The following is a 22,929-nucleotide window of genomic DNA, read 5'->3' on the forward strand; positions in this document are numbered from 1 at the left end:
ATCGAAATGAGGAATATGGAGAAATGAACGAAGAAAAGAAAGAAGAAAAGAAGAAAAGAGGGAGAGAAGTAAGCCAGGAGAGAAAAAAAGGTCTAGAAAGAGAAAAGAAAGGGAAAAACACAGAAAGACAGAAAGAAAAAAAGAGAAATTTATACAGAAAACGAAAATAAAGGTTAGAAGCAATTCAAGATGGCGAACCGAAATAAACACGAAAAGAAGAATAAAAAAAAACGAAAAAAAGGGAAAATGGGAGAAAAAAGCAAGAAAAAAACGAAAATAAACGAAAAAAAAGTGAAATAAAAGGAGGAAACGGAACAGAAGAAAAAAAAAGAATATAGAAGTAAAAAAAAGTGAAGGAAAGGAGAGAGAGAGAGAGAGAGAGAGAGAGAGAGAGAGAGAGAGAGAGAGAGAGAGAGAGAGAGAGAGAGAGAGAGAGAGAGAGAGAGAGAGAGAGAGGGGAGGGGGAAGGGGAATGGGATGGGAGGAGAAGCACAGGATGGACGAGGGCAGTGTTTCATGAGGGGAGAAGGGAGTGAGATGGGAGGCGGCGGCGGCGGCGGCGGAGGAGGAGGAGGAGAAGGGGCGGGCGGTGTAATGGCTGATAAAAGAAGGAACCTCGTCGTGTGCATTATGACGGTGGGGCGGCCTGGCTTATGGCGCGACGCACTAATGGTGATTGTTATGGGGCCTGGGATTCTTGAGAGAGAGAGAGAGAGAGAGAGAGAGAGAGAGAGAGAGAGAGAGAGAGAGAGAGAGAGAGAGAGAGAGAGAGAGAGAGAGAGAGAGAGAGAGAGAGAGAGAGAGAGAGAGAGAGAGAGAGAGAGAGAGAGAGAGAGAGAGAGAGAGAGAGACTGTCGCACTAAACCGAGGAGAAAAACGAGTACTAAGAGAGAGAGAGAGAGAGAGAGAGAGAGAGAGAGAGAGAGAGAGAGAGAGAGAGAGAGAGAGAGAGAGAGAGAGAGAGAGAGAGACGGGGGACCATTTGCAAAACGGTCAGGTGAAGAGGCGAGAAAGGAGAGAACGACGGGGAAGGAGGGACGAGATAGAGGACAAACAGGGGAACAAACAGGTAGAACGACCATCCAGCCTCATCCACCCCCTTCCGGCCCCATCATGCCTGTGAGGAAACTGCAAATACCCCCTTGAGGGACTCCTAAAGGCAAGGTAAAGGTAACGCAGCCTCGTCAGCATCCCCTACAGGAACCACAGGACATCAAGAAGCGTAAGGGAACAGCCACGAGCCGCGGTACGTGAAGCCTTTGTGCCTTGCGAAGCTTCAGAGAGAGAGAGAGAGAGAGAGAGAGAGAGAGAGAGAGAGAGAGAGAGAGAGAGAGAGAGAGAGAGAGAGAGAGAGAGAGAGAGCAATAAGGTCACGCATTTTAACTCACTCCTCGTATATCTGTGTTTGAAATTTACTCTCGCTATCAATCTTTTTTTCTATGACGATTTTTCAACCTATTTTTTATTTTAATTTTTTTCTAGCTTCTGTGTATCTAGTCTTTGATCTGGGCTGAGCTTTTTTTTTTTTTTTGAGAATGCGCGTGTCACTGTGTTTTTGAAATGAGTCCGAGGAAAATCTTGCAGTCTCGGTAAAGTATGTTTGTTTTCATTCATCTCTCTCTCTCTCTCTCTCTCTCTCTCTCTCTCTCTCTCTCTCTCTCTCTCTCTCTCTCTCTCTCTCTCTCTCTCTCTCTCTCTGTCTCTCATCAGGTCAGTAGACTAAGAAAACTTGTGGTGCTAAAAGTGCGGAAGTCAGGTGTGGCAAGACAGGCAGGTGAGAAAGTGAGAGAGTAAGACAGTGAGTGATTGACTGCCTAACTGCCTGTCTACACGAGTGAGTGAGTGAGTGAGTGTATGAGTAAGCAAGCGAGGAAGCAAGCCAGCGAGGGAGGGTATTTCACAGTAGGTAAGCTAGAGTGAGCTGAGTGAGTGAGTGAGTGAGTAAGTGCACCAACTAATACATTCTGCCAAGGAACTAAAACCTAAAAACCCATAAGTGCCAGTGAGTGAGTGAGTAAATGAGTGAGTGAGTGAGTGAGTGAGTGAGTGAGGTGCTGCTGCTGCTCTTCTGAACCTAACCTGCCAACTAAACCAAACCAAACTAAACCAAAAACCAAAATAAAAAAAAAAAAACAACACAACCACAAGCAGCTCCTCGCACTCACTCACAGGTCGTTGGTAGCGGCGCTAAAGTTTGTCACTCCTTCGGATAATCGTCGTTATGATCTCCTTCGAGTCCTGGTTGACTGTGACGAACACCCTGGCGTCCACAGCTTGTGAAAAAAACAAAAAGGAAAGACGCACGAATGATGGAAATGGTCTATGGCAAGTTAGGGAGAAGTGACGGGTGATGAAGAGCGGAAATAGGAGACCTGAGGGTGATTTGTGGGGAAGGAAGGAATAGGACGGGAAAGGAGGGCAAGAGGTCATCAGTGTCGTGTTGGAGGGGTACTGTCACGTAAAAAAAAAGTACTGATCGCCACATTCCTTCCCCTCAGTGTTTGACGTCTCTCCAGGAATGACTCTTGGCAGGAATGCATCACCTTCCCCGGTACTCATTGCTCACCTGTGCCTGCTCACCTTTGTGTATGAGAGAGAGAGAGAGAGAGAGAGAGAGAGAGAGAGAGAGAGAGAGAGAGAGAGAGAGAGAGAGAGAGAGAGAGAGAGAGAGAGAGAGAGAGAGAGAGAGAGAGAGAGCAAACAGGATAGAACAATGACAACAAATGACTCTAATACAAACACACACAAAAAAATCCTTTCAATATACACACACCTTTTTTTTTCTGCTAATTAGTGTCAATGGAGAGAGAGAGAGAGAGAGAGAGAGAGAGAGAGAGAGAGAGAGAGAGAGAGAGAGAGAGAGAGAGAGAGAGAGAGAGAGAGAGAGAGAGAGAGAGTCAATAAGAGTAATTCGTAATGCCTCTTCCGGCCTGTTTCCGAACGCCCACTCAGCACGCGACTTGGCCGTGTCTTGTGGCAGTAACGAATGATTGATTAGGTAATGGTAGCGTCACACTAATGAGAGAGAGAGAGAGAGAGAGAGAGAGAGAGAGAGAGAGAGAGAGAGAGAGAGAGAGAGAGAGAGAGAGAGAGAGAGAGAGAGAGAGAGAGAGAGAGAGAGAGAGAGAGAGAGAGAGACCATACACATACGTTCACACACACAAACACACACACACACACACACACACACACACACACACACACACACACACACACACACACACACACACACACACACACACACAGAAACTGGCAGCAAAACTGAGAGAAAAGAAATAAACTTTAAAAAAAACGAGAAAAAAACTCGTATACCCTGACAAAAAAAAAAAGACGGACCGAAAAGAAATAGTAAAAAAAAAAGAAAAAAAAAACGGAGGTGGTGAGGTACAGAAACGACATCAAATAGTTACCAGTGGTGTATTATTTAACACACACACACACACACATATACACACACACACACACACACACCCGTACACACATCATCACCAAGTTAAATGGCCCATGAATTTTTGATCAGCGAAGGAAGACAAAGAACATCCACACGAGCTTTACAAAAACAAAAAAAAAAGAAAAAAAAACATTCCCAGGTAAAAGAAACAAAAAAAAAACAGCAAAGAAAAAAAGAATGACTGACACGTGAAAGAGAGAAAGGAAACAAAGATGGAGAAACAAGAAAAATGTTATCTAAGTTGAGGTTTCACTTCCCCCTTTTTCTTTCTTTTCTCTTCTTTCTCTACACAGTCCCTTAGCTAACCACCGGAGCGTGTGCCTCGAGGATCCTTAAATTTCACTTACTCGTAACTACACCTCGATTCCTCCTTTTCTTTCTTTCTCTTACTCCTTCTTTCCTCCTCCTCCTCCTCCTCTTCCTTCTCCTGCTCTTGCCAAACATCCTTAGCCACCTGCTTCTCTTTTACCCTTCCTTCCGTTCCTACTCTTCGTCGTGCTTCGTCCTTCCCTCTTCCCTCTAACTTCCTTCCTCTCCTCCATCCTCCTCCTCCTCCTCCTCCTCTCTCTTTAACAAGGAGGAAACACCTGGCGGGTCCCTCAAGAGAGTCTCAGGGGAAGCGCAGAAGTGAACCAGGCGATTAGAATTGGAAGTATGGTCAAGGCAAGTCACAGGAGGCTCCTCTCTCTCTCTCTCTCTCTCTCTCTCTCTCTCTCTCTCTCAGATTTTCTCCACGAGAGAGAGAGAGAGAGAGAGAGAGAGAGAGAGAGAGAGAGAGAGAGAGAGAGAGAGAGAGAGAGAGAGAGAGAGAGAGAGAGAGAGAGAGAGAGAGAGAGAGAGAGAGAGAGAGACCTGCTAAAACAGTTTCTAGTGTTGCCAGTGATTCAAACTTCGTCGAAATTCTTGGCGTGTTCCTGTCTCTCCCGTGAACTATTTCCCCCCCAAAGTGTGACGCCGATGGCAACGTCTGTTTGAGGCCTGCCCCTACCCTCCCCTCTCTCTCTCTCTCTCTCTCTCTCTCTCTCTCTCTCTCTCTCTCTCTCTCTCTCTCTCTTTAGGCGTAATACGTGGGGCGTGGCGCTCCTATCCTCCTCTCAATGCATCTCTTCAAGTGCGGGAGTGTAATGAGAGTCAGGATATTGTAAGGAGTGTTGGTAGAAAGTAACAGGTGAGAGAGAGAGAGAGAGAGAGAGAGAGAGAGAGAGAGAGAGAGAGAGAGAGAGAGAGAGAGAGAGAGAGAGAGAGAGAGAGAGAGAGAGAGAGAGAGAGAGAGAGAGAGAGAGAGAGAGAGAGAGAGAGAAAGTACATGATAGAAAAACAGACAGGCAGACAGATATATAGATAGATAGATAGACAGACAGACAGACAGACAGACAGACAGACAGACAGACAGACACAGGTACTGAGGGACATACAGACGAGGAGGTAGACAGGCAGAAAAGAAAGAAAAAAGAAGAAAAAATATAAAAAAAACTGAAAGGGCAAATAATACACACACACACACACACACACACACACACACACACACACACACACACACACACACACATACAGATAGGCGGGGAGAAAGAGAAAGATTGATAGACAGATAGACAGACAAATAGGCAACCAGACACACCAGACACATAGGCATGCAAGCAGACAGACATAAATACATGAAGTAGGAATAAAATTGAGAGATATACACGCAGAAAGAAAGGAAGCAAAAAAAAAAAATAAATAAATAAATAAACAAAAAAATAAAAATTAAAACACGTGTAGAAAGACAAACACAAGAGAGACAGACAGACAGGCAAACAGATAGAAAAAAAACAATGAAGAATTATAAAAAAAAATAAATATAAAACGTGGAAAACGAAAAAAAAAGTTTCAAACATATGAACACAGACTTACTGAATTCTGTGCTTGTGGAAAAAAATGCATGTCAAAGAAATAGAAAAAAAGAAAAAAGAGAGAAAAAGAAAAAAAAACACATTCAGACACACTATTCAATCATTCATCCTAAACTGGCGAAGAGGACACACACACACACACACACACACACACACACACACACACACACACACACGCTTCTATTTTTGTTCTGCGAGGAGTGAGTGAATAAATAAATAAATAAATGCACGGAAGTGACCTAAATCTGATGAGGGAGGGAAAAAAATGCACTCTTTCTTTCAGTTCCGTGTTCAAAGAAGTATTTCAGCATAAATGCCGCTCCACTCACAAATAAACAAAAATGGGAAAAAAGAAAAAAAAAAAAAGGAAAAGGAAAGATACAGAAAAAAGGAAAGGAAAAAGGAAATAAGGAAAACAGGAAAAATTAAGGAAATTGATGAAGGAAAAAATAAAAGAAAAAGAAAAAAGGTAGAAAAAGTAAACGGGAGAGGATAAAAAAGAAAAAGAAAAGCAAAAAGGAAAAAAAAAGAATTAAAGGGAAAAAGGAAAAAAAGTTAACAAGAGGAAGGAAAAGAAAAAAACAAGGGAAAAAGAAAAGGAAAAAAAGAAAAATGGAAAAATAAGAAAGAAAAGAATAAAAGTAAAAATGGAAAAAAAGAGAAGAAAAAGAAAAACGGAAAAGCAAAAAAAAACAAAAACAAATCAATAAAATAAAATAAATAGATACAGTAAATAAAAAAAAATAAATAAATAAACAAACAACGAAAAAATCATATATATTTGTATGTTTAATTACGCGATAGAAAACGAGCGTCGAAAAAGAAAACGCATATGAATTTCTCTCACCGATAGATGTTAAAAAATAGAGAACGTGACGATTTTCCAATAATTGAGTGGAATATTACATAAATAGAATAAACTTATTTCGCGCAGTAGTGCAAGGAGAGAGAGAGAGAGAGAGAGAGAGAGAGAGAGAGAGAGAGAGAGAGAGAGAGAGAGAGAGAGAGAGAGAGAGAGAGAGAGAGAGAGAGAGAGAGAGAGAGAGAGAAAGGTCAAGCATTATTTCCATCCATCTTTCTTCAGTCACTTCATCTTTATTATCTTTTATTGTCGATCTTTCGTCAACTTCTGTCTCTCATTTCTCCTCCTCCTCCTCCTCCTCCTCTTCTTCCTCCTCTATCTCCATTCGTTCCCTCGCTTCATCCATTTCTTCCTTCTATTTTCCTGAACAATTTCCGTCCATCAAACTCTTACCCCCATGATTCTGTCTATTACTTGCGATTCTCTCTCTCTCTCTCTCTCTCTCTCTCTCTCTCTCTCTCTCTCTCTCTCTCTCTCTCTCTCTCTCTCTCTCTCATCACATTCCTTGCCTCTAAAGTTTGCCCACACCCTTCCCTACCTTCTTCCCATTATCACCTCAATTCACACTCGTCTTCTCCCTTCCCTCTCAGCACCAGCGAATGAAGATAGAGGTAAAAATGAAGGACAGTGAAAGATGATGATGATGATGGGCTATAATTAGGTGAAGGAGGAGAATGGAGGAGGTGGTGGTGGAAGAAATGAAGGGGGAGGAGAGGAAGAAAAAAGAAGAATGAAAGAAGAAAAGAAGGAAATGTGGCAAGGACTTTCTGGATGTATTGTCAGATTTCTTCCTTCTGCTTCTTAAACACATGAAAGCTGTCAATGCGTTTCCCTTTCTCCTCTTTATTCCCCAAATCTTTGCTGGAAAAAGTGGGGAATAAAAATACATCAATACACACAAGTACTCACATGGTAAGCTTTGAGTACTGAGTAGAAGCTAAAATAGTAACACACACGCAACACAGCCACTAAGTTACGAAAGAAAAAGGAAATATCAATAGAGGAAAGAAAGGATTGCTACAAAAAGAGGCTTTCCTAATTCAAATCTCTCTCTCTCTCTCTCTCTCTCTCTCTCTCTCTCTCTCTCTCTCTCTCTCTCTCTCTCTCTCTCTCTCTCTCTCTCTCTCTCTCTCTCTCTTTCTGTAGTAAATGTGTAATATTCCTCACCTGTAGCTTCTTCACCTGATAGCCGCCCACTGTGCTTCTCAGGGGGCGCCGAATAGCCTCTGGTGCTTCTGCGGGAGGGAGGAAGCAAAGGCTGCATCAGGAGTCACCCTTCTCACTCGGGACCAAGTTAATGATCTGATCTATATGTGATGTTTCTAAAAATATTTATCATCAAAGACAAGTCCAGTGAAAAAAAAGTATTTCCAGTTGATTCAAAAGTCTCTCTCTCTCTCTCTCTCTCTCTCTCTCTCTCTCTCTCTCTCTCTCTCTCTCTCTCTCTACCTCGAACACAGAGCCAACTTCAATGGGATTTTGTCTGGGATTGTGTTTCTCTCTCTCTCTCTCTTTCTCTCTCTCTCTCTCTCTCTCTCTCTCTCTCTCTCTCTCTCTCTCTCTCTCTCTCTCTCTCTCTCTATCTATCTATCTATCTATCTATCTATCTATCTCTCTCTCTCTCTCTCTCTCTCTCTCTCTCTCTCTCTGTGTGTGTGTGTGTGTGTGTGTGTGTGTGTGTGTGTGTGTGTGTGTGTGTGTGTGTGTGTGGCAGCTCCATTCACCCACCACCACCTTCCTTTCTCTCCCTGTCACCACATCCCACGCAAAAATATTCCTCTTCCTCCTCCTCTTCCTCTTCCTTCTTCCACCTTTTGTGATCAGCTCCACAACCACCGCTTTCATTAATTAATGCTACGGTTTTCTCTTCCTAATGATCACCGTCATCGCCTACATTTTTCATCCTCCTCCACTTCCACTCTTTCTCACTTATTTTCTCTCCTTCCTCCTCCTCCTCCTCCTCCTCCTCCTCCTCCTCCTCCTCCTCCTCCTCCACCTCTTCCTCCTGATATCAACACACCCTCTCCTACTCATATTACTCCTCCTCTCTCTCTCTCTCTCTCTTCCTCCTACATCTACTCCTCCTTCTGTTTATTTTCTTCATTATCCAAACTTCTACCTCATTATCCACTTAATAAGAAAAATCCAACTATAATGGGATGAAATGATACGAAAAAAATGATTTATTACAAAGGAAACATGTGAGCGAGAGCGAGAGAGAGAGAGAGAGAGAGAGAGAGAGAGAGAGAGAGAGAGAGAGAGAGAGAGAGAGAGAGAGAGAGAGAGAGAGAGAGAGAGAGACCGTAAGCCAAATCAATCTTACATTACCACCACCACCACCACCACCTTACCTGCTGCCGCCGGTGATAAGGTCCCTCTCGTGTCGTCGGGCCCAGAGACAGCGACCTGCCAGACCCGCCGCCACCAGCACCACCACCACTGTCGCCACCGCCGCCAGACTCACAAGCAGCATGCCGCCCCCTGGTCCTCCGCCGCCGTTGCCTTCACCACCTTGCTCGTCCCCTGTGGAAATATTTAAGGCTATAAGTGGCCTGGGAGTGACTGACTAAAGGGAAGACGTGGAGAGAGAGAGAGAGAGAGAGAGAGAGAGAGAGAGAGAGAGAGAGAGAGAGAGAGAGAGAGAGAGAGAGAGAGAGAGAGAGAGAGAGAGAGAGAGAGAGAGAGAGAGAGAGAGAGAGAGAGATTGTAGTGCAAGCAAATCAGTGTGTACCTCATGGTGTGTTTTGTAATAGCAAAAGGATGTTTTCTTTCTTTATGTAAGAGGGACACTGGCCAAGGCAACAGAAAGTGTAAAAGCAAAAGACCCACTGAGAGTACTATTTCGCAAAGAGAGAGAGAAAAAAACATCCAAAATTGGAGGATAAGTGTCTTGAAAACTCCATTCTGAAAGAGCTCAAATCACAGGAAGGCGGAAACACAGATGCAGGCAGGGAGTTCCGGAGTTTGGTGCATGAGGGTCGGGTGCGGCCGGGATGGAGCAGGAGCGGGTGGACATTACAAAGCGGGACAGGACGAGAATAGCAAAGGAAGGTGAGTCGAGGTGAGGTGAGGTGAGGTGAGGTTTGCAGGTTCTGGAGGTCGCAGTGGGCATCGCCAAATCGTAATTAACGTTACTGAAGACTAATCGGCGAACTTTTCTCATAACACCAACGATGAGTCTCATACACTGCTCATTACAGCACGAAAGTTGAGGGAGTTCAGTAACTTTCCAGTCCATTAACCGAAGCAAGAAAAGAGGATCCCTGCCATTGAGGGAGTCGTAGGTGTCACTGATTCGGGCCAGAGGACAAAGAGGAGGAGGAGGAGGAGGAGGAGGAGGAGGAGGAGGAGGAGGAGGAGGAGGAGGAGGAGGAGGAGGAGGAGGAGGAGGGAAAAGTTGGAGGAGAGGGATCAAGAAAGGTGATTCTAATGTATAATAACAAAAAACTTACATGGTGTTCCTTCCTTTCACTGTTCTGAGGTGACAATTACAACTTAGAGCGAGAGAGAGAGAGAGAGAGAGAGAGAGAGAGAGAGAGAGAGAGAGAGAGAGAGAGAGAGAGAGAGAGAGAGAGAGAGAGAGAGAGAGAGCAGAGACTAGACGAGAGGTGACGCAGCAATATAGAGACACCAATACATATCCCTCAACACACACACACACACACAGACACACGTGCGCACACACACAGGGGCGGTCAAGGTCACACAGCAGCAAGCGAGGGGCCACAGATGACAGGCGCTGAGCGGATACAAACTCTGGCTTCCAACACAAAGGCTCCGTGCTGGCCAGGAATGACGCAAATGAGATAAGTTTCGTGTTGCTTAATCAGCCTCCCATTGCACCGGCACAGACACTGAGTTCCTATAGCTCTTCATCCTTTTTCTCTTTCTCTTCCTTATTTTTCTTCTTCTTTGCCTCCTCGTCCTCTTGTAAACCTCAGTCTTGTTTGTGAAATTATTCTCCGGTGATTTATACAGTGATGTGTTTCCAAGTTCCAGCGTACCTCCTCCACTGTCGGTCTCTCTCTCTCTCTCTCTCTCTCTCTCTCTCTCTCTCTCTAGACGTCAAGTCCTCCTCACACTTGCAGGCGAGAGGAAATTATTACGTGTATGCAAAAGCCTCCCCCAAAGTGTCTTGTCGGATGATTAATGAAGATCAAAATTCTCAACTCGAGCACGTGATTGTCTGAGTGTGTTTGGGAGTGTTTGGGAGTGTTTGGGAAGTTTGTGAGGACGTTAAAGGAGAGGTGGTGGAGAGCATGGAGAGTGAGGAATGCGAGGGATTAAAAGGTGGTAATGAAGTTTCTGAGACTGTCTGTAGCTATCTGTTTATCGTCAAGTTTGTAAGAAAGATGAATTTGGGCGAGTTTTCAAAAGTTTCCTTAGAATTACGAAGCGTGTGTGTGTGTGTGTGTGTGTGTGTGTGTGTGTGTGTGTGTGTGTGTGTGTGTGTGTGTGTGTGTGTGTGTGTGTGTGTGTGTGTGTGTGTGTGTGTGTGTGTGTGTGTGTGTGTGTGTGTGTGTGTGTGTTCTCGGAATATTAGCCGTGCAATGTATTAAAATTCCCGCTGCTCCCTTCCTGTCTCCGCGAGTCTGCAGCCGCCGCTCACACGCCACGCTCGCATGAAACTTACCGAAGCATGACATTAATTTCGCTTCGTTATCAAGCCGTAAAAAAAAAAAAAAAAAAAAAAAAAGTGCGAGACTAAATAAAGATAAAAGACGGAAGAGGAACCATAAATAACACGCATACTCTCTCTCTCTCTCTCTCTCTCTCTCTCTCTCTCTCTCTCTCTCTCTCTCTCTCTCTCTCTCTCTCTCTCTCTCTCTCTCTCTCGAACTCAGGTACACATAGGTTTCTCTCTTAATTACTAGCGTTCCAGGGAAGGAAGGAAAGAGGTGAGCGGGGACAGGAACACACACAAACACACGCACACACTCTCTTTTATTATAGGGGACCTGAGGCGTACCTGGGAGACAAACTTGGTGGTGAAATCAGTCCTTTTAATCACTCATTCGTTCATGTTCACGTATTATTATCCATCTCTCTCTCTCTCTCTCTCTCTCTCTCTCTGGCTCATATTCTGAAAACACCTGCTAACTACCTCCACTATATTCAGAAGGCTCTATTTGAAGCCACACGTGGGTTTTTAAGGTTGTTTCTATGATTGTAGTGACAGATTAACAAGGTATCTACATTATTAATAGTAAAAACACTTTTGAGAACTCTGCTAATTATCTCTATGGCCTTTAAAAACAGATGTGGTGAGAGAGCAAAGCGTTTCTGAATACGTTTCCCCCCCCCCTCTCTCTCTCTCTCTCTCTCTCTCTCTCTCTCTCTCCGCCACTCATCCACGCAAGCCGCCCCCAACTCTGCCATTCTGTGTGACGCAGAGGAAAACTTGCGTCCCGTCCCGCCCCTTCCTTCCAAAATGCAGGGGTTGTGTCAGACATCCGCCGCAGAGTTACTTATTCTACTTGAAGCTTCCGCCTCCTCCTGGAATTCTCATCACGCCTCTATAGACTGCCTGGCTCTCTCTCTCTCTCTCTCTCTCTCTCTCTCTCTCTCTCTCTCTCTCTCTCTCTCTCTCTCTCTCTCTCTGACTATTTTTTTTTTTCTATTTTCTATTCTTGTCTTAATCTGCGTTCATGTTTACTGTTTTTTTTTTAATCTTCTCTTTTTTCTTCCTTCTTTCGTTCGACCGCCAACTTCTCTTTCTCTCTCTTTCTCTTTTGTCTCGTGTGTTTAATTCTGGCTCGTGCATACTTTTTTTTTTCTTCTCCTCTCCCTTCAGTTTTTCTTCCCTGCAATAGTCTTTTTTTTGCTTCTTTTTTTGGTTTTTACTTTGCTAGCTACTTTTTTTTTTTCTAATTCTGGGCATTTTTCTTGTGAGATTATTTTGGATTCGTGCGTGTGTAATTTTTTTTTGTTTAGTTCATTTTTTTTCTTTTTATTTCTTTTTCTCTTGTCTTGCAATCTCATGGTCAGTAAGTTTTACTCGCGTTACTGCGCTTCTCGTCTTTCTGGCGTGCGTGAACTCAGAAAACGGGGAATTTATTGGTCTTATTATTTTAGTTAGTGTCATTCATCAACATGCTAGAATAATTTTCAGAAGTCTTTACCCACGCTCTCTCTCTCTCTCTCTCTCTCTCTCTCTCTCTCTCTCTCTCTCTCTCTCTCTCTCTCTCTCTCTCTCTCTCTCCCCCCTACCTACCTACGTATCTTTTTACCTACACATGTACACACACACTGTACGTACCTACCAATCTAGAAATCAACTATCAATCAAACAATCAGTTTTACCTAATTCAATTAATCTCTCGAACAATTAATGGTTTTCTGACAATCAATAATTTCCTGTCAACCATTTGATAATTTTAGTCAATCTATTCTCTACTACTACTACTACTACTACTACTACTACTACTCACGCATCCTATTCTCCGCCATCTTGTATGTCAGAGCCTCCAGCCGCACAGGATCTGAGGAGCCCAGCTTGTTCCTCGCCGTCACTTGGATGATGTAGTCCAGGCCCGGCGTGAGGCCCTCCAGAGTGAAGTTTGGGGACTCCGCGGTCACATTGGCTTGTCCGCGCCCCGTCACTGCCTCGAACACCTGTCAAGGGAGAAGGTTCATCTCAAGGAGCTGCAGTTTGGTGAGATTTGAGGGGACCGGTATCTCAGTGGGCCTTTTTATTTATTTATTTATTTTTATTTTTTTTTTTATTGGATTTTGTTGTTCTTGGCCGGTGTCCCTCCTACATAAAGAAAAAAAAATAGTGTTTTGGAGGTTAATTCAAAGTTACCATGGTCTGTTTCTTGAAGTTATTTGTAGTAATTAGTAAGTAGTGGTGTGTGTGTGTGTGTGTGTGTGTGTGTGTGTGTGTGTGTGTGTGTGTGTGTGTGTGTGTGTGATTCAATTTTCTGAAATTTATTAAACACAGTGCACATAAGAATATAAGAACATAAGAAAATAAAAGAAGCTGCAAAAAGCCATCAGGCCTACACGCGGCATTCCCTTTATGAAACGTACCTACCTATTTCCACCTGTCATCCACATTCATAAATTTTAGGAATATATACACGAAACATTACTGTGAAATACGAAACAATTTAATCAAGGGAAAAAGCTAAAAACAAAACAATATACATAATTCAAATTCCATCACTCATCCATGACTTTTGGCTTTTTAAATAAAACCCCGAGGCTTTTCAGCGCAGGGAAAGTGAAATCGGAATTCCATGACTTTTCCAGGCCACTGAATCCCCGTGAATTGCGGTGACTGAAAATTGGATCTTTTCACTCTTATTTATCTCATCATTTCAACACTCGCACAGGTGAGATGGAAGATGAAATGTGGGAATAGAAGATGAGTAAATGGGAGATAACTGTACCAACTAAACACGTCACTTTCATCACCCGTGATTGGTCCAATATTCATCTCCTCTCAATTGTATAATTAGTCCACATACCAAGCACGGATGTAAATTTTGATCAAACACGGACACTGCATCATCCAGCTGTTCCATTATTCATGCATCCATATTTCCGCCCCATATATCCGCCCGGAGCTTGCTGGCCTACATAGGTAATTCTAAATCAACATCATTACGACACAGGTGACCAAAGAGGATTTACATCACGTGATAAATAAACACACGCCCTTCTATTGACATTTGCGAGGCCACCGGCAAATTTACACGTGCCTTGCAACTTCCCAGGCTCTCCATTACCCTCCTTAGTTGTTGCTTCTCGTGTGTGTTCACTCCACTGCGGCTTCCTGCTTTTCTATGCTTTTTTCACCTTTCTCTGATTTTAACAACATCAGAATACCTCCAGATTTAAAGTAGCAATTTTTTTCAATATTTCTGATGGGGAGAGAGACGAGGCAACGATAATTAAGTGAAATATAGTGTTATTAGTAGTGGTTTATCTTAACAAGTCTGCAAGCCCTTTGTCCTTTCCATGTAAAGAAAAAAGAAGAAAAAATGTAATCGCTGTCACGCTCGGAATGGGTCAGGTGACAAGAAAAGTCAGGTAATTCTCGGGTACTGCTGCGTGATTGTGACGAGTGGGGCGGTTGTGGCGCGTGTGAGGTGACACTGAGTAGAAAAGTCGAGATCATAAAGTGTAATAAAGTGAAACAAAGCTGTGAGATATGATGGTGATAGTAAAAAGGATAATAATGATGCTGATGTTGATAATAGGCATGATGATGATGATGATGATGATGATGATGATGATGATGATGATGATGATGATGATAACAATAATAATAATAATAATAATAATAATAATAATAATAATAATAATAATAATAATAATAATAATAACAATAATAATAATAACAACAACAACAACGATAATAATACAGTTAATCTTTTAAATACAATACAATTTTAAATGCAATTTTTTTTTATAAACTATAAAATTAAGAAATGAAGAAAGAAAAGGTATACAAAAATAGTAAAAAAAACACTCAAAGTTAAACACACACTTGAAAAAGAAGAAGAAAAAAAAAAGAAAAAAAAAAAAAGAAAATAAACTAGCAAGGGCGGAGACTCTCAGCCCTCCACCTCGTTTCCTTTAGTGGCCATTGACGACACGCACCGCACACAGCAAGAGCAACATGTGTATCTTAAACTCTGTGTTTTAAAATGTACATTACCTTCCGAGCAGTGGTAATGAGAACAAGGAAAGAGAAAAGAATGAAAATTAACAAGAAGAAGGTCAAGATAAGGAAGACAATGAACATGAACAAGAATAAAAGAACACACCCACCCACCCATACCCACCCACACACACACACACACACACACACACACACACACACACACACACACACACACACACCTTGGCAATAAACTCCTGCCTCAGTCCACCATCGAAGCCCGGCGTGCATTCCACCGCCAGGGAGTTGTAAGTTTTGTTCACCACCAGACACCCTTGAGGCTGCTCCGGCCGACCTGCAGGGAGGGGAAGGTCACGGTTAAAAGGGCAAGGCTGTATAACGTGGAGGGAGTGATGGGAGGATGGGCAGTAGTGGAGGGAGGGGAGAATATGTAAAGGGAGGTTTAAATGCATGGAGAAAGGGATGGAAGGTTTGGAGTGAGGGGAGCAAGGATGGAGGAAGGGGAGAGGGGATGGGGAAGGAATGAATGGAGGAAGGGTAGAAGGAATAGGGGGAATGGGGAGGGGATTGATAAAAGATGGAGGGAAGAAGAAAGGACGCTAAGGGAAGGTATGAAATGTCACGAAAAGGTTGAGGACGAAATGAAAGGTAAAGAAATTCAGGGGTGAGAAGAAAAGGGAAAGGGAGGTATCAGAAATGGTGAGAAAGGGAAGACCAACGGAAAAAGGGAATTGGGTTAAAAGGAAAAAAATATATATATTCGAAAAATACAGAAGAAGATTAAGAGAAAGTAAAAAATAAAACCAAGAAATAAGGTTCTGAAAATGACATATAGAAGAAACACGAGATGGGAAGAAAAAAATGTCAAGAAAATAACGCATTGATAAAACAAATAAAAGACAAAACAAAAAAAAATAAGAAAGAAAAAGAGAAAGAAAGGGAAACAAGAAAAAAAAATGGATATAAAACTTTAATACTACATAAAAGAATAAGAGAAAAGTAGAAAGAAAACGGAGTAACGAGCTATCCCAAATGGTATCAAATAACAAAGACTATTTCAGCAAATTACAGCAATCTTCCACATTAGCTCATGTCGCTTTGCACCATTTGTATTCCGCTTATTACTGCAGTTTGGCGGCTGTAACTCACACACACGACGACTGCGCTACTGGAATCACTAAATAAATACAAATACAATAGATTCATCCCTTTAACTGCACACACAAAACATTTTCTTTTTATCTGCCTCGGTTAACAGAAAGAAGTCATCTGTATTTTTCTGTGTTTATGAGTGTGTAAATTTTTAACCTTTTCTCCTGCGACCACGAGAGAGAGAGAGAGAGAGAGAGAGAGAGAGAGAGAGAGAGAGAGAGAGAGAGAGAGAGAGAGAGAGAGAGAGAGAGAGAGAGAGAGAGAGAGAGAGAGAGAGAGAGAGAGAGAGAGAGAGATACACAGACATACAAAGACAAAACAAATAGAAGGACACGGAGACAGAAAGACAGACAAAGAGACAGACAAAGACAGCTAAGGAGAAAAATAGCCGTGTCAATTTATCTAGCTTTCTCCTGCTTTCCCTCCCTCGCTGAGACAAGAAGGAAATTTTTCGTAAAAAGTTTAGAGATGAAAGATAGAAAAAAAGGCCAAAAAGGATTCAATCTTCTGTTATCTTCTTGGCAACGTAATGGAATAAGGTAGTGAAATGTGGAGCTTCTTCCCGTAGGATTAGGAAGGAGGGGTTTTCATAAAGGATTAAGGGATGGGGAAAGTAAATTGCCTGGAGGGATTTTTGCGAATATTTACGAAGAAGGAAAAAGAGAAAGGATACGCTTCTTCGTGAAAGCTTTAGGGAGATAAAAGAGAAAGAGACTGAAAGAGAAAAGAGTGAGAGGAAAAAAATATGTATCAGACTTTCTCTTTCCATTCTGCGTCAGGTCGAGACTAGAGAAGTTGACACGAGAGACCAATATTGGGGAGGGTCAGGTGACACACACACACACACACACACACACACACACACACACACACACACACACACACACACACACACACACATATCCTCGCCAAAAAATAAAAGTCACACTTCTCGTTACTACTCTTGTCAATTGCTCATGTCAAACAGTACTGGTATTAACTGCTTCCAATGACTTTGTGGGCAAAAAAGAGAGTAAGAAAAGAAAAAGAGATTAAACTCGACCTGCTTCTGTGATGTGAGCGAGGAACAGTGATTCATTTCGTAATTTAATCTCCGTTCCTGTCGCTTTGATGTGTGGCTTACTACTGCTGCTACACACACACACACACACACACACACACACACACACAGTCTCTCTCTCTCTCTCTCTCTCTCTCTCTCTCTCTCTCTCTCTCTCTCTCTCTCTCTCTCTCTCTCTCGCTTCAGTGGCACTAATAAACAGGGAAAAAGGCGTGGGTCTATTGAAAGGAATTTTTGTGCTTGTATTAGAGTCATTTGTTGTCATTGTTGTATTCCCCCTCCCCCCATCCCCCCTCTCTCTCTCTCTCTCTCTCTCTCTCTCTCTCTCTCTCTCTCTCTCTCTCTCTCTCTCTCTCTCTCTCTCTCTCTCACCTGCGGGCACCACGTGGAAGAGGCACGGCTGCGTCATCCTGCCCACTGTGTTCTGCGCCCAACACTGCAGCGTCCCGTAGTCCTGGTGAGTGCGGGCCACGAAATGAACGACACTGCCTCCGTCTGCAAGAGAACACAGGTAGATAAACAGATAGATAAGCAGATAGACAGACAGATAGATAGATAAATAGTTTATTGACTATAGTGCACACATACAGGCAAAGTCAATTCATAACGTGGCAGACTGCGTAATTTATTAAATAACACATCGAGGGTCTGAGTTCATAAGAAAGAGATGTACAGGCAAGATCAAGATCAAGGTATGTTCATCCCAGCCACTCTCGTTCCAATAGGGTTCACTCTTTATCTGTGACTTAAAGGTACTTTTGTGAATTACTTCCCATAAGAAATACATAAGACACGCGCTCTCTTGAATGGATAAATGAAATGAGTTGGAGACGGACAAAGAGAACTACAGGATGAATAAATTAATAGATGAAAGATGAATGTGAATTAGAATGCAAAAGATATATGAGAGAATGAATGAGGGATGGTTATAAAGACCATGTGCGAGTCAAAGCAACACATTACAACAATGGATAGGCCAGCAGATGATAGATAGTAGATGTGAATAAATGAAAGAAAGAACGATGAAGGAACAGAATGAAAGAAAGACGAGGGCAAGAAACCAAAGCTAATTGAAAAAAAAATATAACCAAAAGGAATAACACTGAATAACTTACAGGGTAACAAATAGCAGAGTTAATGGGGAGGAAGAAAGTAGAAAAAAAAAATAAAGGAAAGAGTAAGAGAAAGAGCATAGAGCGAATTCATTTACTGCCTGACATGACATTCCCCGCACTCGTCCACGCTCGCTCAGATTGCGTGACTAACTGTTGTGGCAGGAAACACGTCGTTGTGTTGAGGCGTTCAAGGAAATTAGAGGCTGTTGAGGCAGGAGTGGAGCAAGACACGTGTACTAGTGAGAATTTGAGGCGTGGTTAACGGTTGTATCTGATGTCATACCTCTTTGTTTAGGAATTACAATAAGAGGACTGGGAAAACTACGAGAGCGAGAGAGAGAGAGAGAGAGAGAGAGAGAGAGAGAGAGAGAGAGAGAGAGAGAGAGAGAGAGAGAGAGAGAGAGAGAGAGAGAGAGAGAGAGAGAATATACGAGTACACGGGAATCTCTAATGCAACAACATAAATAGTAACTTAAGAACTGATAAGTGGTGAGCAAAGTGTAGCTGCGCCTCCTCGCTGCATGTATTGACGTGTTTAGTAGAAGGGCGTCGCGGAGCTGAATAAAACTCTGTATATATTGCTTTATCGACACTTCCTAATGCATTCCAACCTCAGTCGTGGCTCATGTAGTGAGAATAAATGTGTGTGTGTGTGTGTGTGTGTGTGTGTGTGTGTGTGTGTGTGTGTGTGTGTGTGTGTGTGTGTGTGTGTGTGTGTGTGTGTGTGTGTGTGTGTGGCGAAGGAAACGATTCCAATGAAGTATGCTGGTGGCGTCTTAAGATACAGCCACATCTAGTATGCTAAAGGGAACCAAGGACGCTACTGTACCACAAATTCCTGTACCACCACCAACACCACCACCATAAATACCACAGCCCCCTAAACTTTATACGGCACTAAATTACACTCCATATAACCTTAATATGCGCATGAAAATAAGCTAATTTCTTGGCTTATTGAGGATTTGCAATATTTCTGGCCGCTGAGATAATGTAAATGAAACCTTGAGGAAATATCTGTTTTGCTTGGACGTCGTGGTGGTGGTGGTGGTGGTGGTGGTCGTGGTGGCGGTGGTGGTGGTGGTGGTGGTGTCATTCCTTCCATAACGAAATATATGTAAGGCGCATGAAAGCAACTCCATTACTGAGACGGAAAATAAAACGAAAAAATACAACAAAATTCAATTCAGTGAGGAAATATGAAGGAGATTTGGTATTACTGTACCTACTTTAGATTGCTGTGTGTGTGTGTGTGTGTGTGTGTGTGTGTGTGTGTGTGTGTGTGTGTGTGTGTGTGTGTGTGTGTGTGTGTGTGTGTGTGTGTGTGTGTGATAGGAATGGAAAGCGTGCATGTAAACAGACACCCACATACACATGCAAACTTTGTATGTATTTAAGGGGTTGGAAGTGTGCTTATGCGAGTACACACACACACACACACACACACACACACACACACACACACACACACACACACACACACACACACACACACACACACACACACACACGGACAACTGGACAACAAGGATTTACATATACATGTTTTCACATACGTCATGTTCACAAACACACACACACACACACACACACACACACACACACACACACAAATACATTTTGACGAAGTGCTTGAACAAGAAAACAAAAAGTCGAAAGATAACACTAGTCCTTTTTTTTTTTTTCCCCAGTTCAAAAAGAAAACGCGTCTGTGTCTCTCTGTTTCCCTCACGAAGGAGCTCAAAAGCATCGAGGAGAATTAGCAAGTTCAAAAGCTCAAAATCCCTTTCAATCTGCAATATATCCTGTGTGTGTGTGTGTCTGTGTGTGTGTGTGTGTGTGTGTGTGTGTGTGTGTGTGTGTGTGTGTGTGTGTGTGTGTGTGTGTGTGTGTGTGTGTGAGTATGGAATAGATACAACGGCTCTCACAATACAGTGATGTGCGGATGAAGTAGGGTGGAAGGCTGAGGCAATGGGTGGATGAATGGCTGAAGGGAAAGAACGAGGAAGAGAGAGTGAAGTACTCGTACAGGGATGAAAGGAAAGGAAGGGAAGGAATTTTGAAACTAAGAAAAGAAAAAAACAATAAGATCAGTGAGAGAGAGAGAGAGAGAGAGAGAGAGAGAGAGAGAGAGAGAGAGAGAGAGAGAGAGAGAGAGAGAGAGAGAGAGAGAGAGAGAGAGAGAGAGAGAGAGAGAGAGAGAGAGAGAGAGAGAGACTGGAGGGAAAAAAAATGTGTAAATGGAAATAAAACGAGGCGTCGGTGACTGCCAAGGGAAAGAAAAATTGCGTTGCGGCACAAGGAAAAATCCCACGAGCTGAATTCTTCTCAGGTGAAAACAGAGAAAAAGAAGAATGGAACAGAGGAGAGGAGAGGAAAGGAGAGAAGAAAAGAGGAAATATCTGGTCGTTTCAGTTACCAGACTCGCTCGGAAGCAATGTGAGACAGAGAGAGAGAGAGAGAGAGAGAGAGAGAGAGAGAGAGAGAGAGAGAGAGAGAGAGAGAGAGAGAGAGAGAGAGAGAGAGAGAGAGAGAGAGAGAGAGAGAGAGAGAGAGAGAGAGAGAGAGAAATTATTTTCATTAACCTCTTCGTAATAACCTGGAAAAATGAAAAGTACTCTATATGATTTACAGAATAGCGTTACATCTCGGAGTCTTAACCACACCTGCAATCACGCTCCGTTCCCTCGGCCATTCGTGAGAGGCTGAACATAACTCACTTAATATTATACGTTCCTGAGAGTGTTTTGTCAGCTGCTGCAAGACCATTCATCACCGTCTGTTATACTGAAAATTTTCGGATGTTTTCACTATTCTATGCAGCAGCTCTTCAGGGTCCAGTTTCCATGGTACCTTAAATCAATCATTATCCTAACAATATTACATTCCTACCGTTCGTCGCCGTCTATCATCATGAAAAATTACACACGATTTCCTTATTCTATATCCCAGTTCTTTATGGTCCAGGTTATACTGTGCCATAAATCAATCAACCATTATTATAACATCACATTTCCTTATATCTGAAGGACCATCTAAGGTATTTAAAAGGTTGCGGGAAGTACGAAATAACCGAAGAGATGAGAAGAGGTAACTGATACAGGGAATAACATTTTTGTACCCTCCACGCCGGAGTACTGCGCGTTGAGTCATTATGCATGCACGCTTCTCCATTTTCATATTTTCGGCATATTTTGTTGCAGAAAAGCAGGAAGCGTCGGGGGGTAAAGAGGGTAATTCGAGGCAATTTTCCTGTCGCACTTTTCATAACACCTGAAACTTTAGTGTGATGACGCGCGCACTCCCGCCTCCCGTCCACGGTGTTCACGGCGGCAATGAAACGTATGGATTCATTTACTCCCCGGCACCGTTAGGATTTAGTTATTGGAGCGCCTTGATTATTTTTTTACTTTTTTTCCCCACGAGATTTAGTTAATTCGGGCACTTTTCGCGTTGCGGCTGTAAATATACTTTAATTCGCAGTTTATCTGAATTAGTCCACACCAGCTGGTTGGAAAATTGGTTACTGCCGCTCATTCTGGTTTCGCGGCCCGACGCTGAGAGGGCACGGACCCAGCCGCCTGCTTGTATGAACGTGTATACCGCTACTACTGCTCATCCGCCCACATAAAACACAACCTGACTACAAGCAGACAATACACGCACTTCTCCCTCGTTATAGTCCGTCTCAAATCCCTCGCGGGAGAAATATTCCCTTTCGGAGAGAATCTGTATTTTCAATCTTTTTCTTTTTTCCTTAGTTCGTGTGGAGCGATTGTGAGTGCGTGTGTTTGTTTATTACACGCAGCGCTTATGGGAGCTCAATGTTGTCAGGTCGGCGCGTTCCTTGCCATTTTGTTGACTTTAATTCTCGTGATTTTAGAGGCAGAAAGGACACGGTATCTTTAACGTGGGTCTGTGCCTCGCGCCCGGCCGCTGTCCACTCGTCCGAGAGGAACCAATCACACCGTTTCAAAAGCCCGTCTCGTCTCGAACACTGCGGCACACACCAACCCTCGCACGCCACCCAAAGTTACGCTTGTGTGTGTGTGTGTGTGTGTGTGTGTGTGTGTGTGTGTGTGTGTGTGTGTGTGTGTGTGTGTGAAAGTTTCCCTCCATTCTTTCCTTCCATCTTTTCATTCCTTTCTCTTTCTTCTTCTTCCAATTTTTCAGAGCTAATAAAAACGGACATAAAAATTCAGCACGGAACAATATAAAGTGCAGCCACTCCAACTTACTTATAATCAACTCGCATCAAAGTGAAAACAAACTTCACGCACATTAATCTTTCACGAGGCTGCATTACCAAAGAGTAGTACATAGTTAATACGCTCCTGAAAGTTGAATATTCACGGAATGGGGTAAACTAAAAGCGAACATTAAAGGCGCAAGAAAAACCCCCCTCTCTCTCTCTCTCTCTCTCTCTCTCTCTCTCTCTCTCTCTCTCTCTCTCTCTCTCTCTCTCTCTCTCTCTCTCTCTCTCTCTCTCTCTCAGTATTGAAGCGAAAACCGGAGATTCTGAACAATGGAAAGCGTTCAAGTGAGCCAATAAAGAAGCAGAGGAAAACAAAACAAAAAAAATAGTGCTTACGCTGCTCACGGATCGTCGACTTTAATGAGTGATTAGAATTGCAGGAAGAAGATCGGGTTTCGCTTTAAGGTCTTGCTGATTAATGAAGTGCACACGTGTCTATTAATGCGACGAGACTTTAAATTTAAGACACTCCATTCTATCATTAGTTCTTTCATTACTAAAGTGTCTGGT

At 42.9% G+C, this 22,929-nt stretch overlaps 1 protein-coding gene across 18 annotated transcripts in view; it reads right to left on the reverse strand.

The window, feature by feature from the left end:
* The window catches only part of LOC135101945 (nephrin-like), a 529,348-nt gene that overhangs the window by 99,319 nt on the left and 407,100 nt on the right, over positions 1-22,929 (reverse strand). For 16 of the 18 annotated variants that reach the window (XM_064006385.1, XM_064006371.1, XM_064006370.1 and 13 more), the window contains 5 exons: positions 17,422-17,544; positions 15,059-15,171; positions 12,637-12,820; positions 8,557-8,728; positions 7,373-7,440 (listed from right to left, as the gene is read on the reverse strand). In XM_064006385.1, the coding sequence (XP_063862455.1) occupies positions 7,373-7,440; positions 8,557-8,728; positions 12,637-12,820; positions 15,059-15,171; positions 17,422-17,544 (660 nt within the window). Of the gene's footprint in view, positions 1-2,169; positions 2,274-7,372; positions 7,441-8,556; positions 8,729-12,636; positions 12,821-15,058; positions 15,172-17,421; positions 17,545-22,929 lie in introns of all 18 variants that reach the window. The other 2 variants (XM_064006388.1, XM_064006387.1) reach the window with 1 other exon arrangement.

The sequence above is a fragment of the Scylla paramamosain genome, chromosome 7, assembly GCF_035594125.1.
Source record: "Scylla paramamosain isolate STU-SP2022 chromosome 7, ASM3559412v1, whole genome shotgun sequence".
NCBI lineage: Eukaryota > Metazoa > Arthropoda > Malacostraca > Decapoda > Portunidae > Scylla > Scylla paramamosain.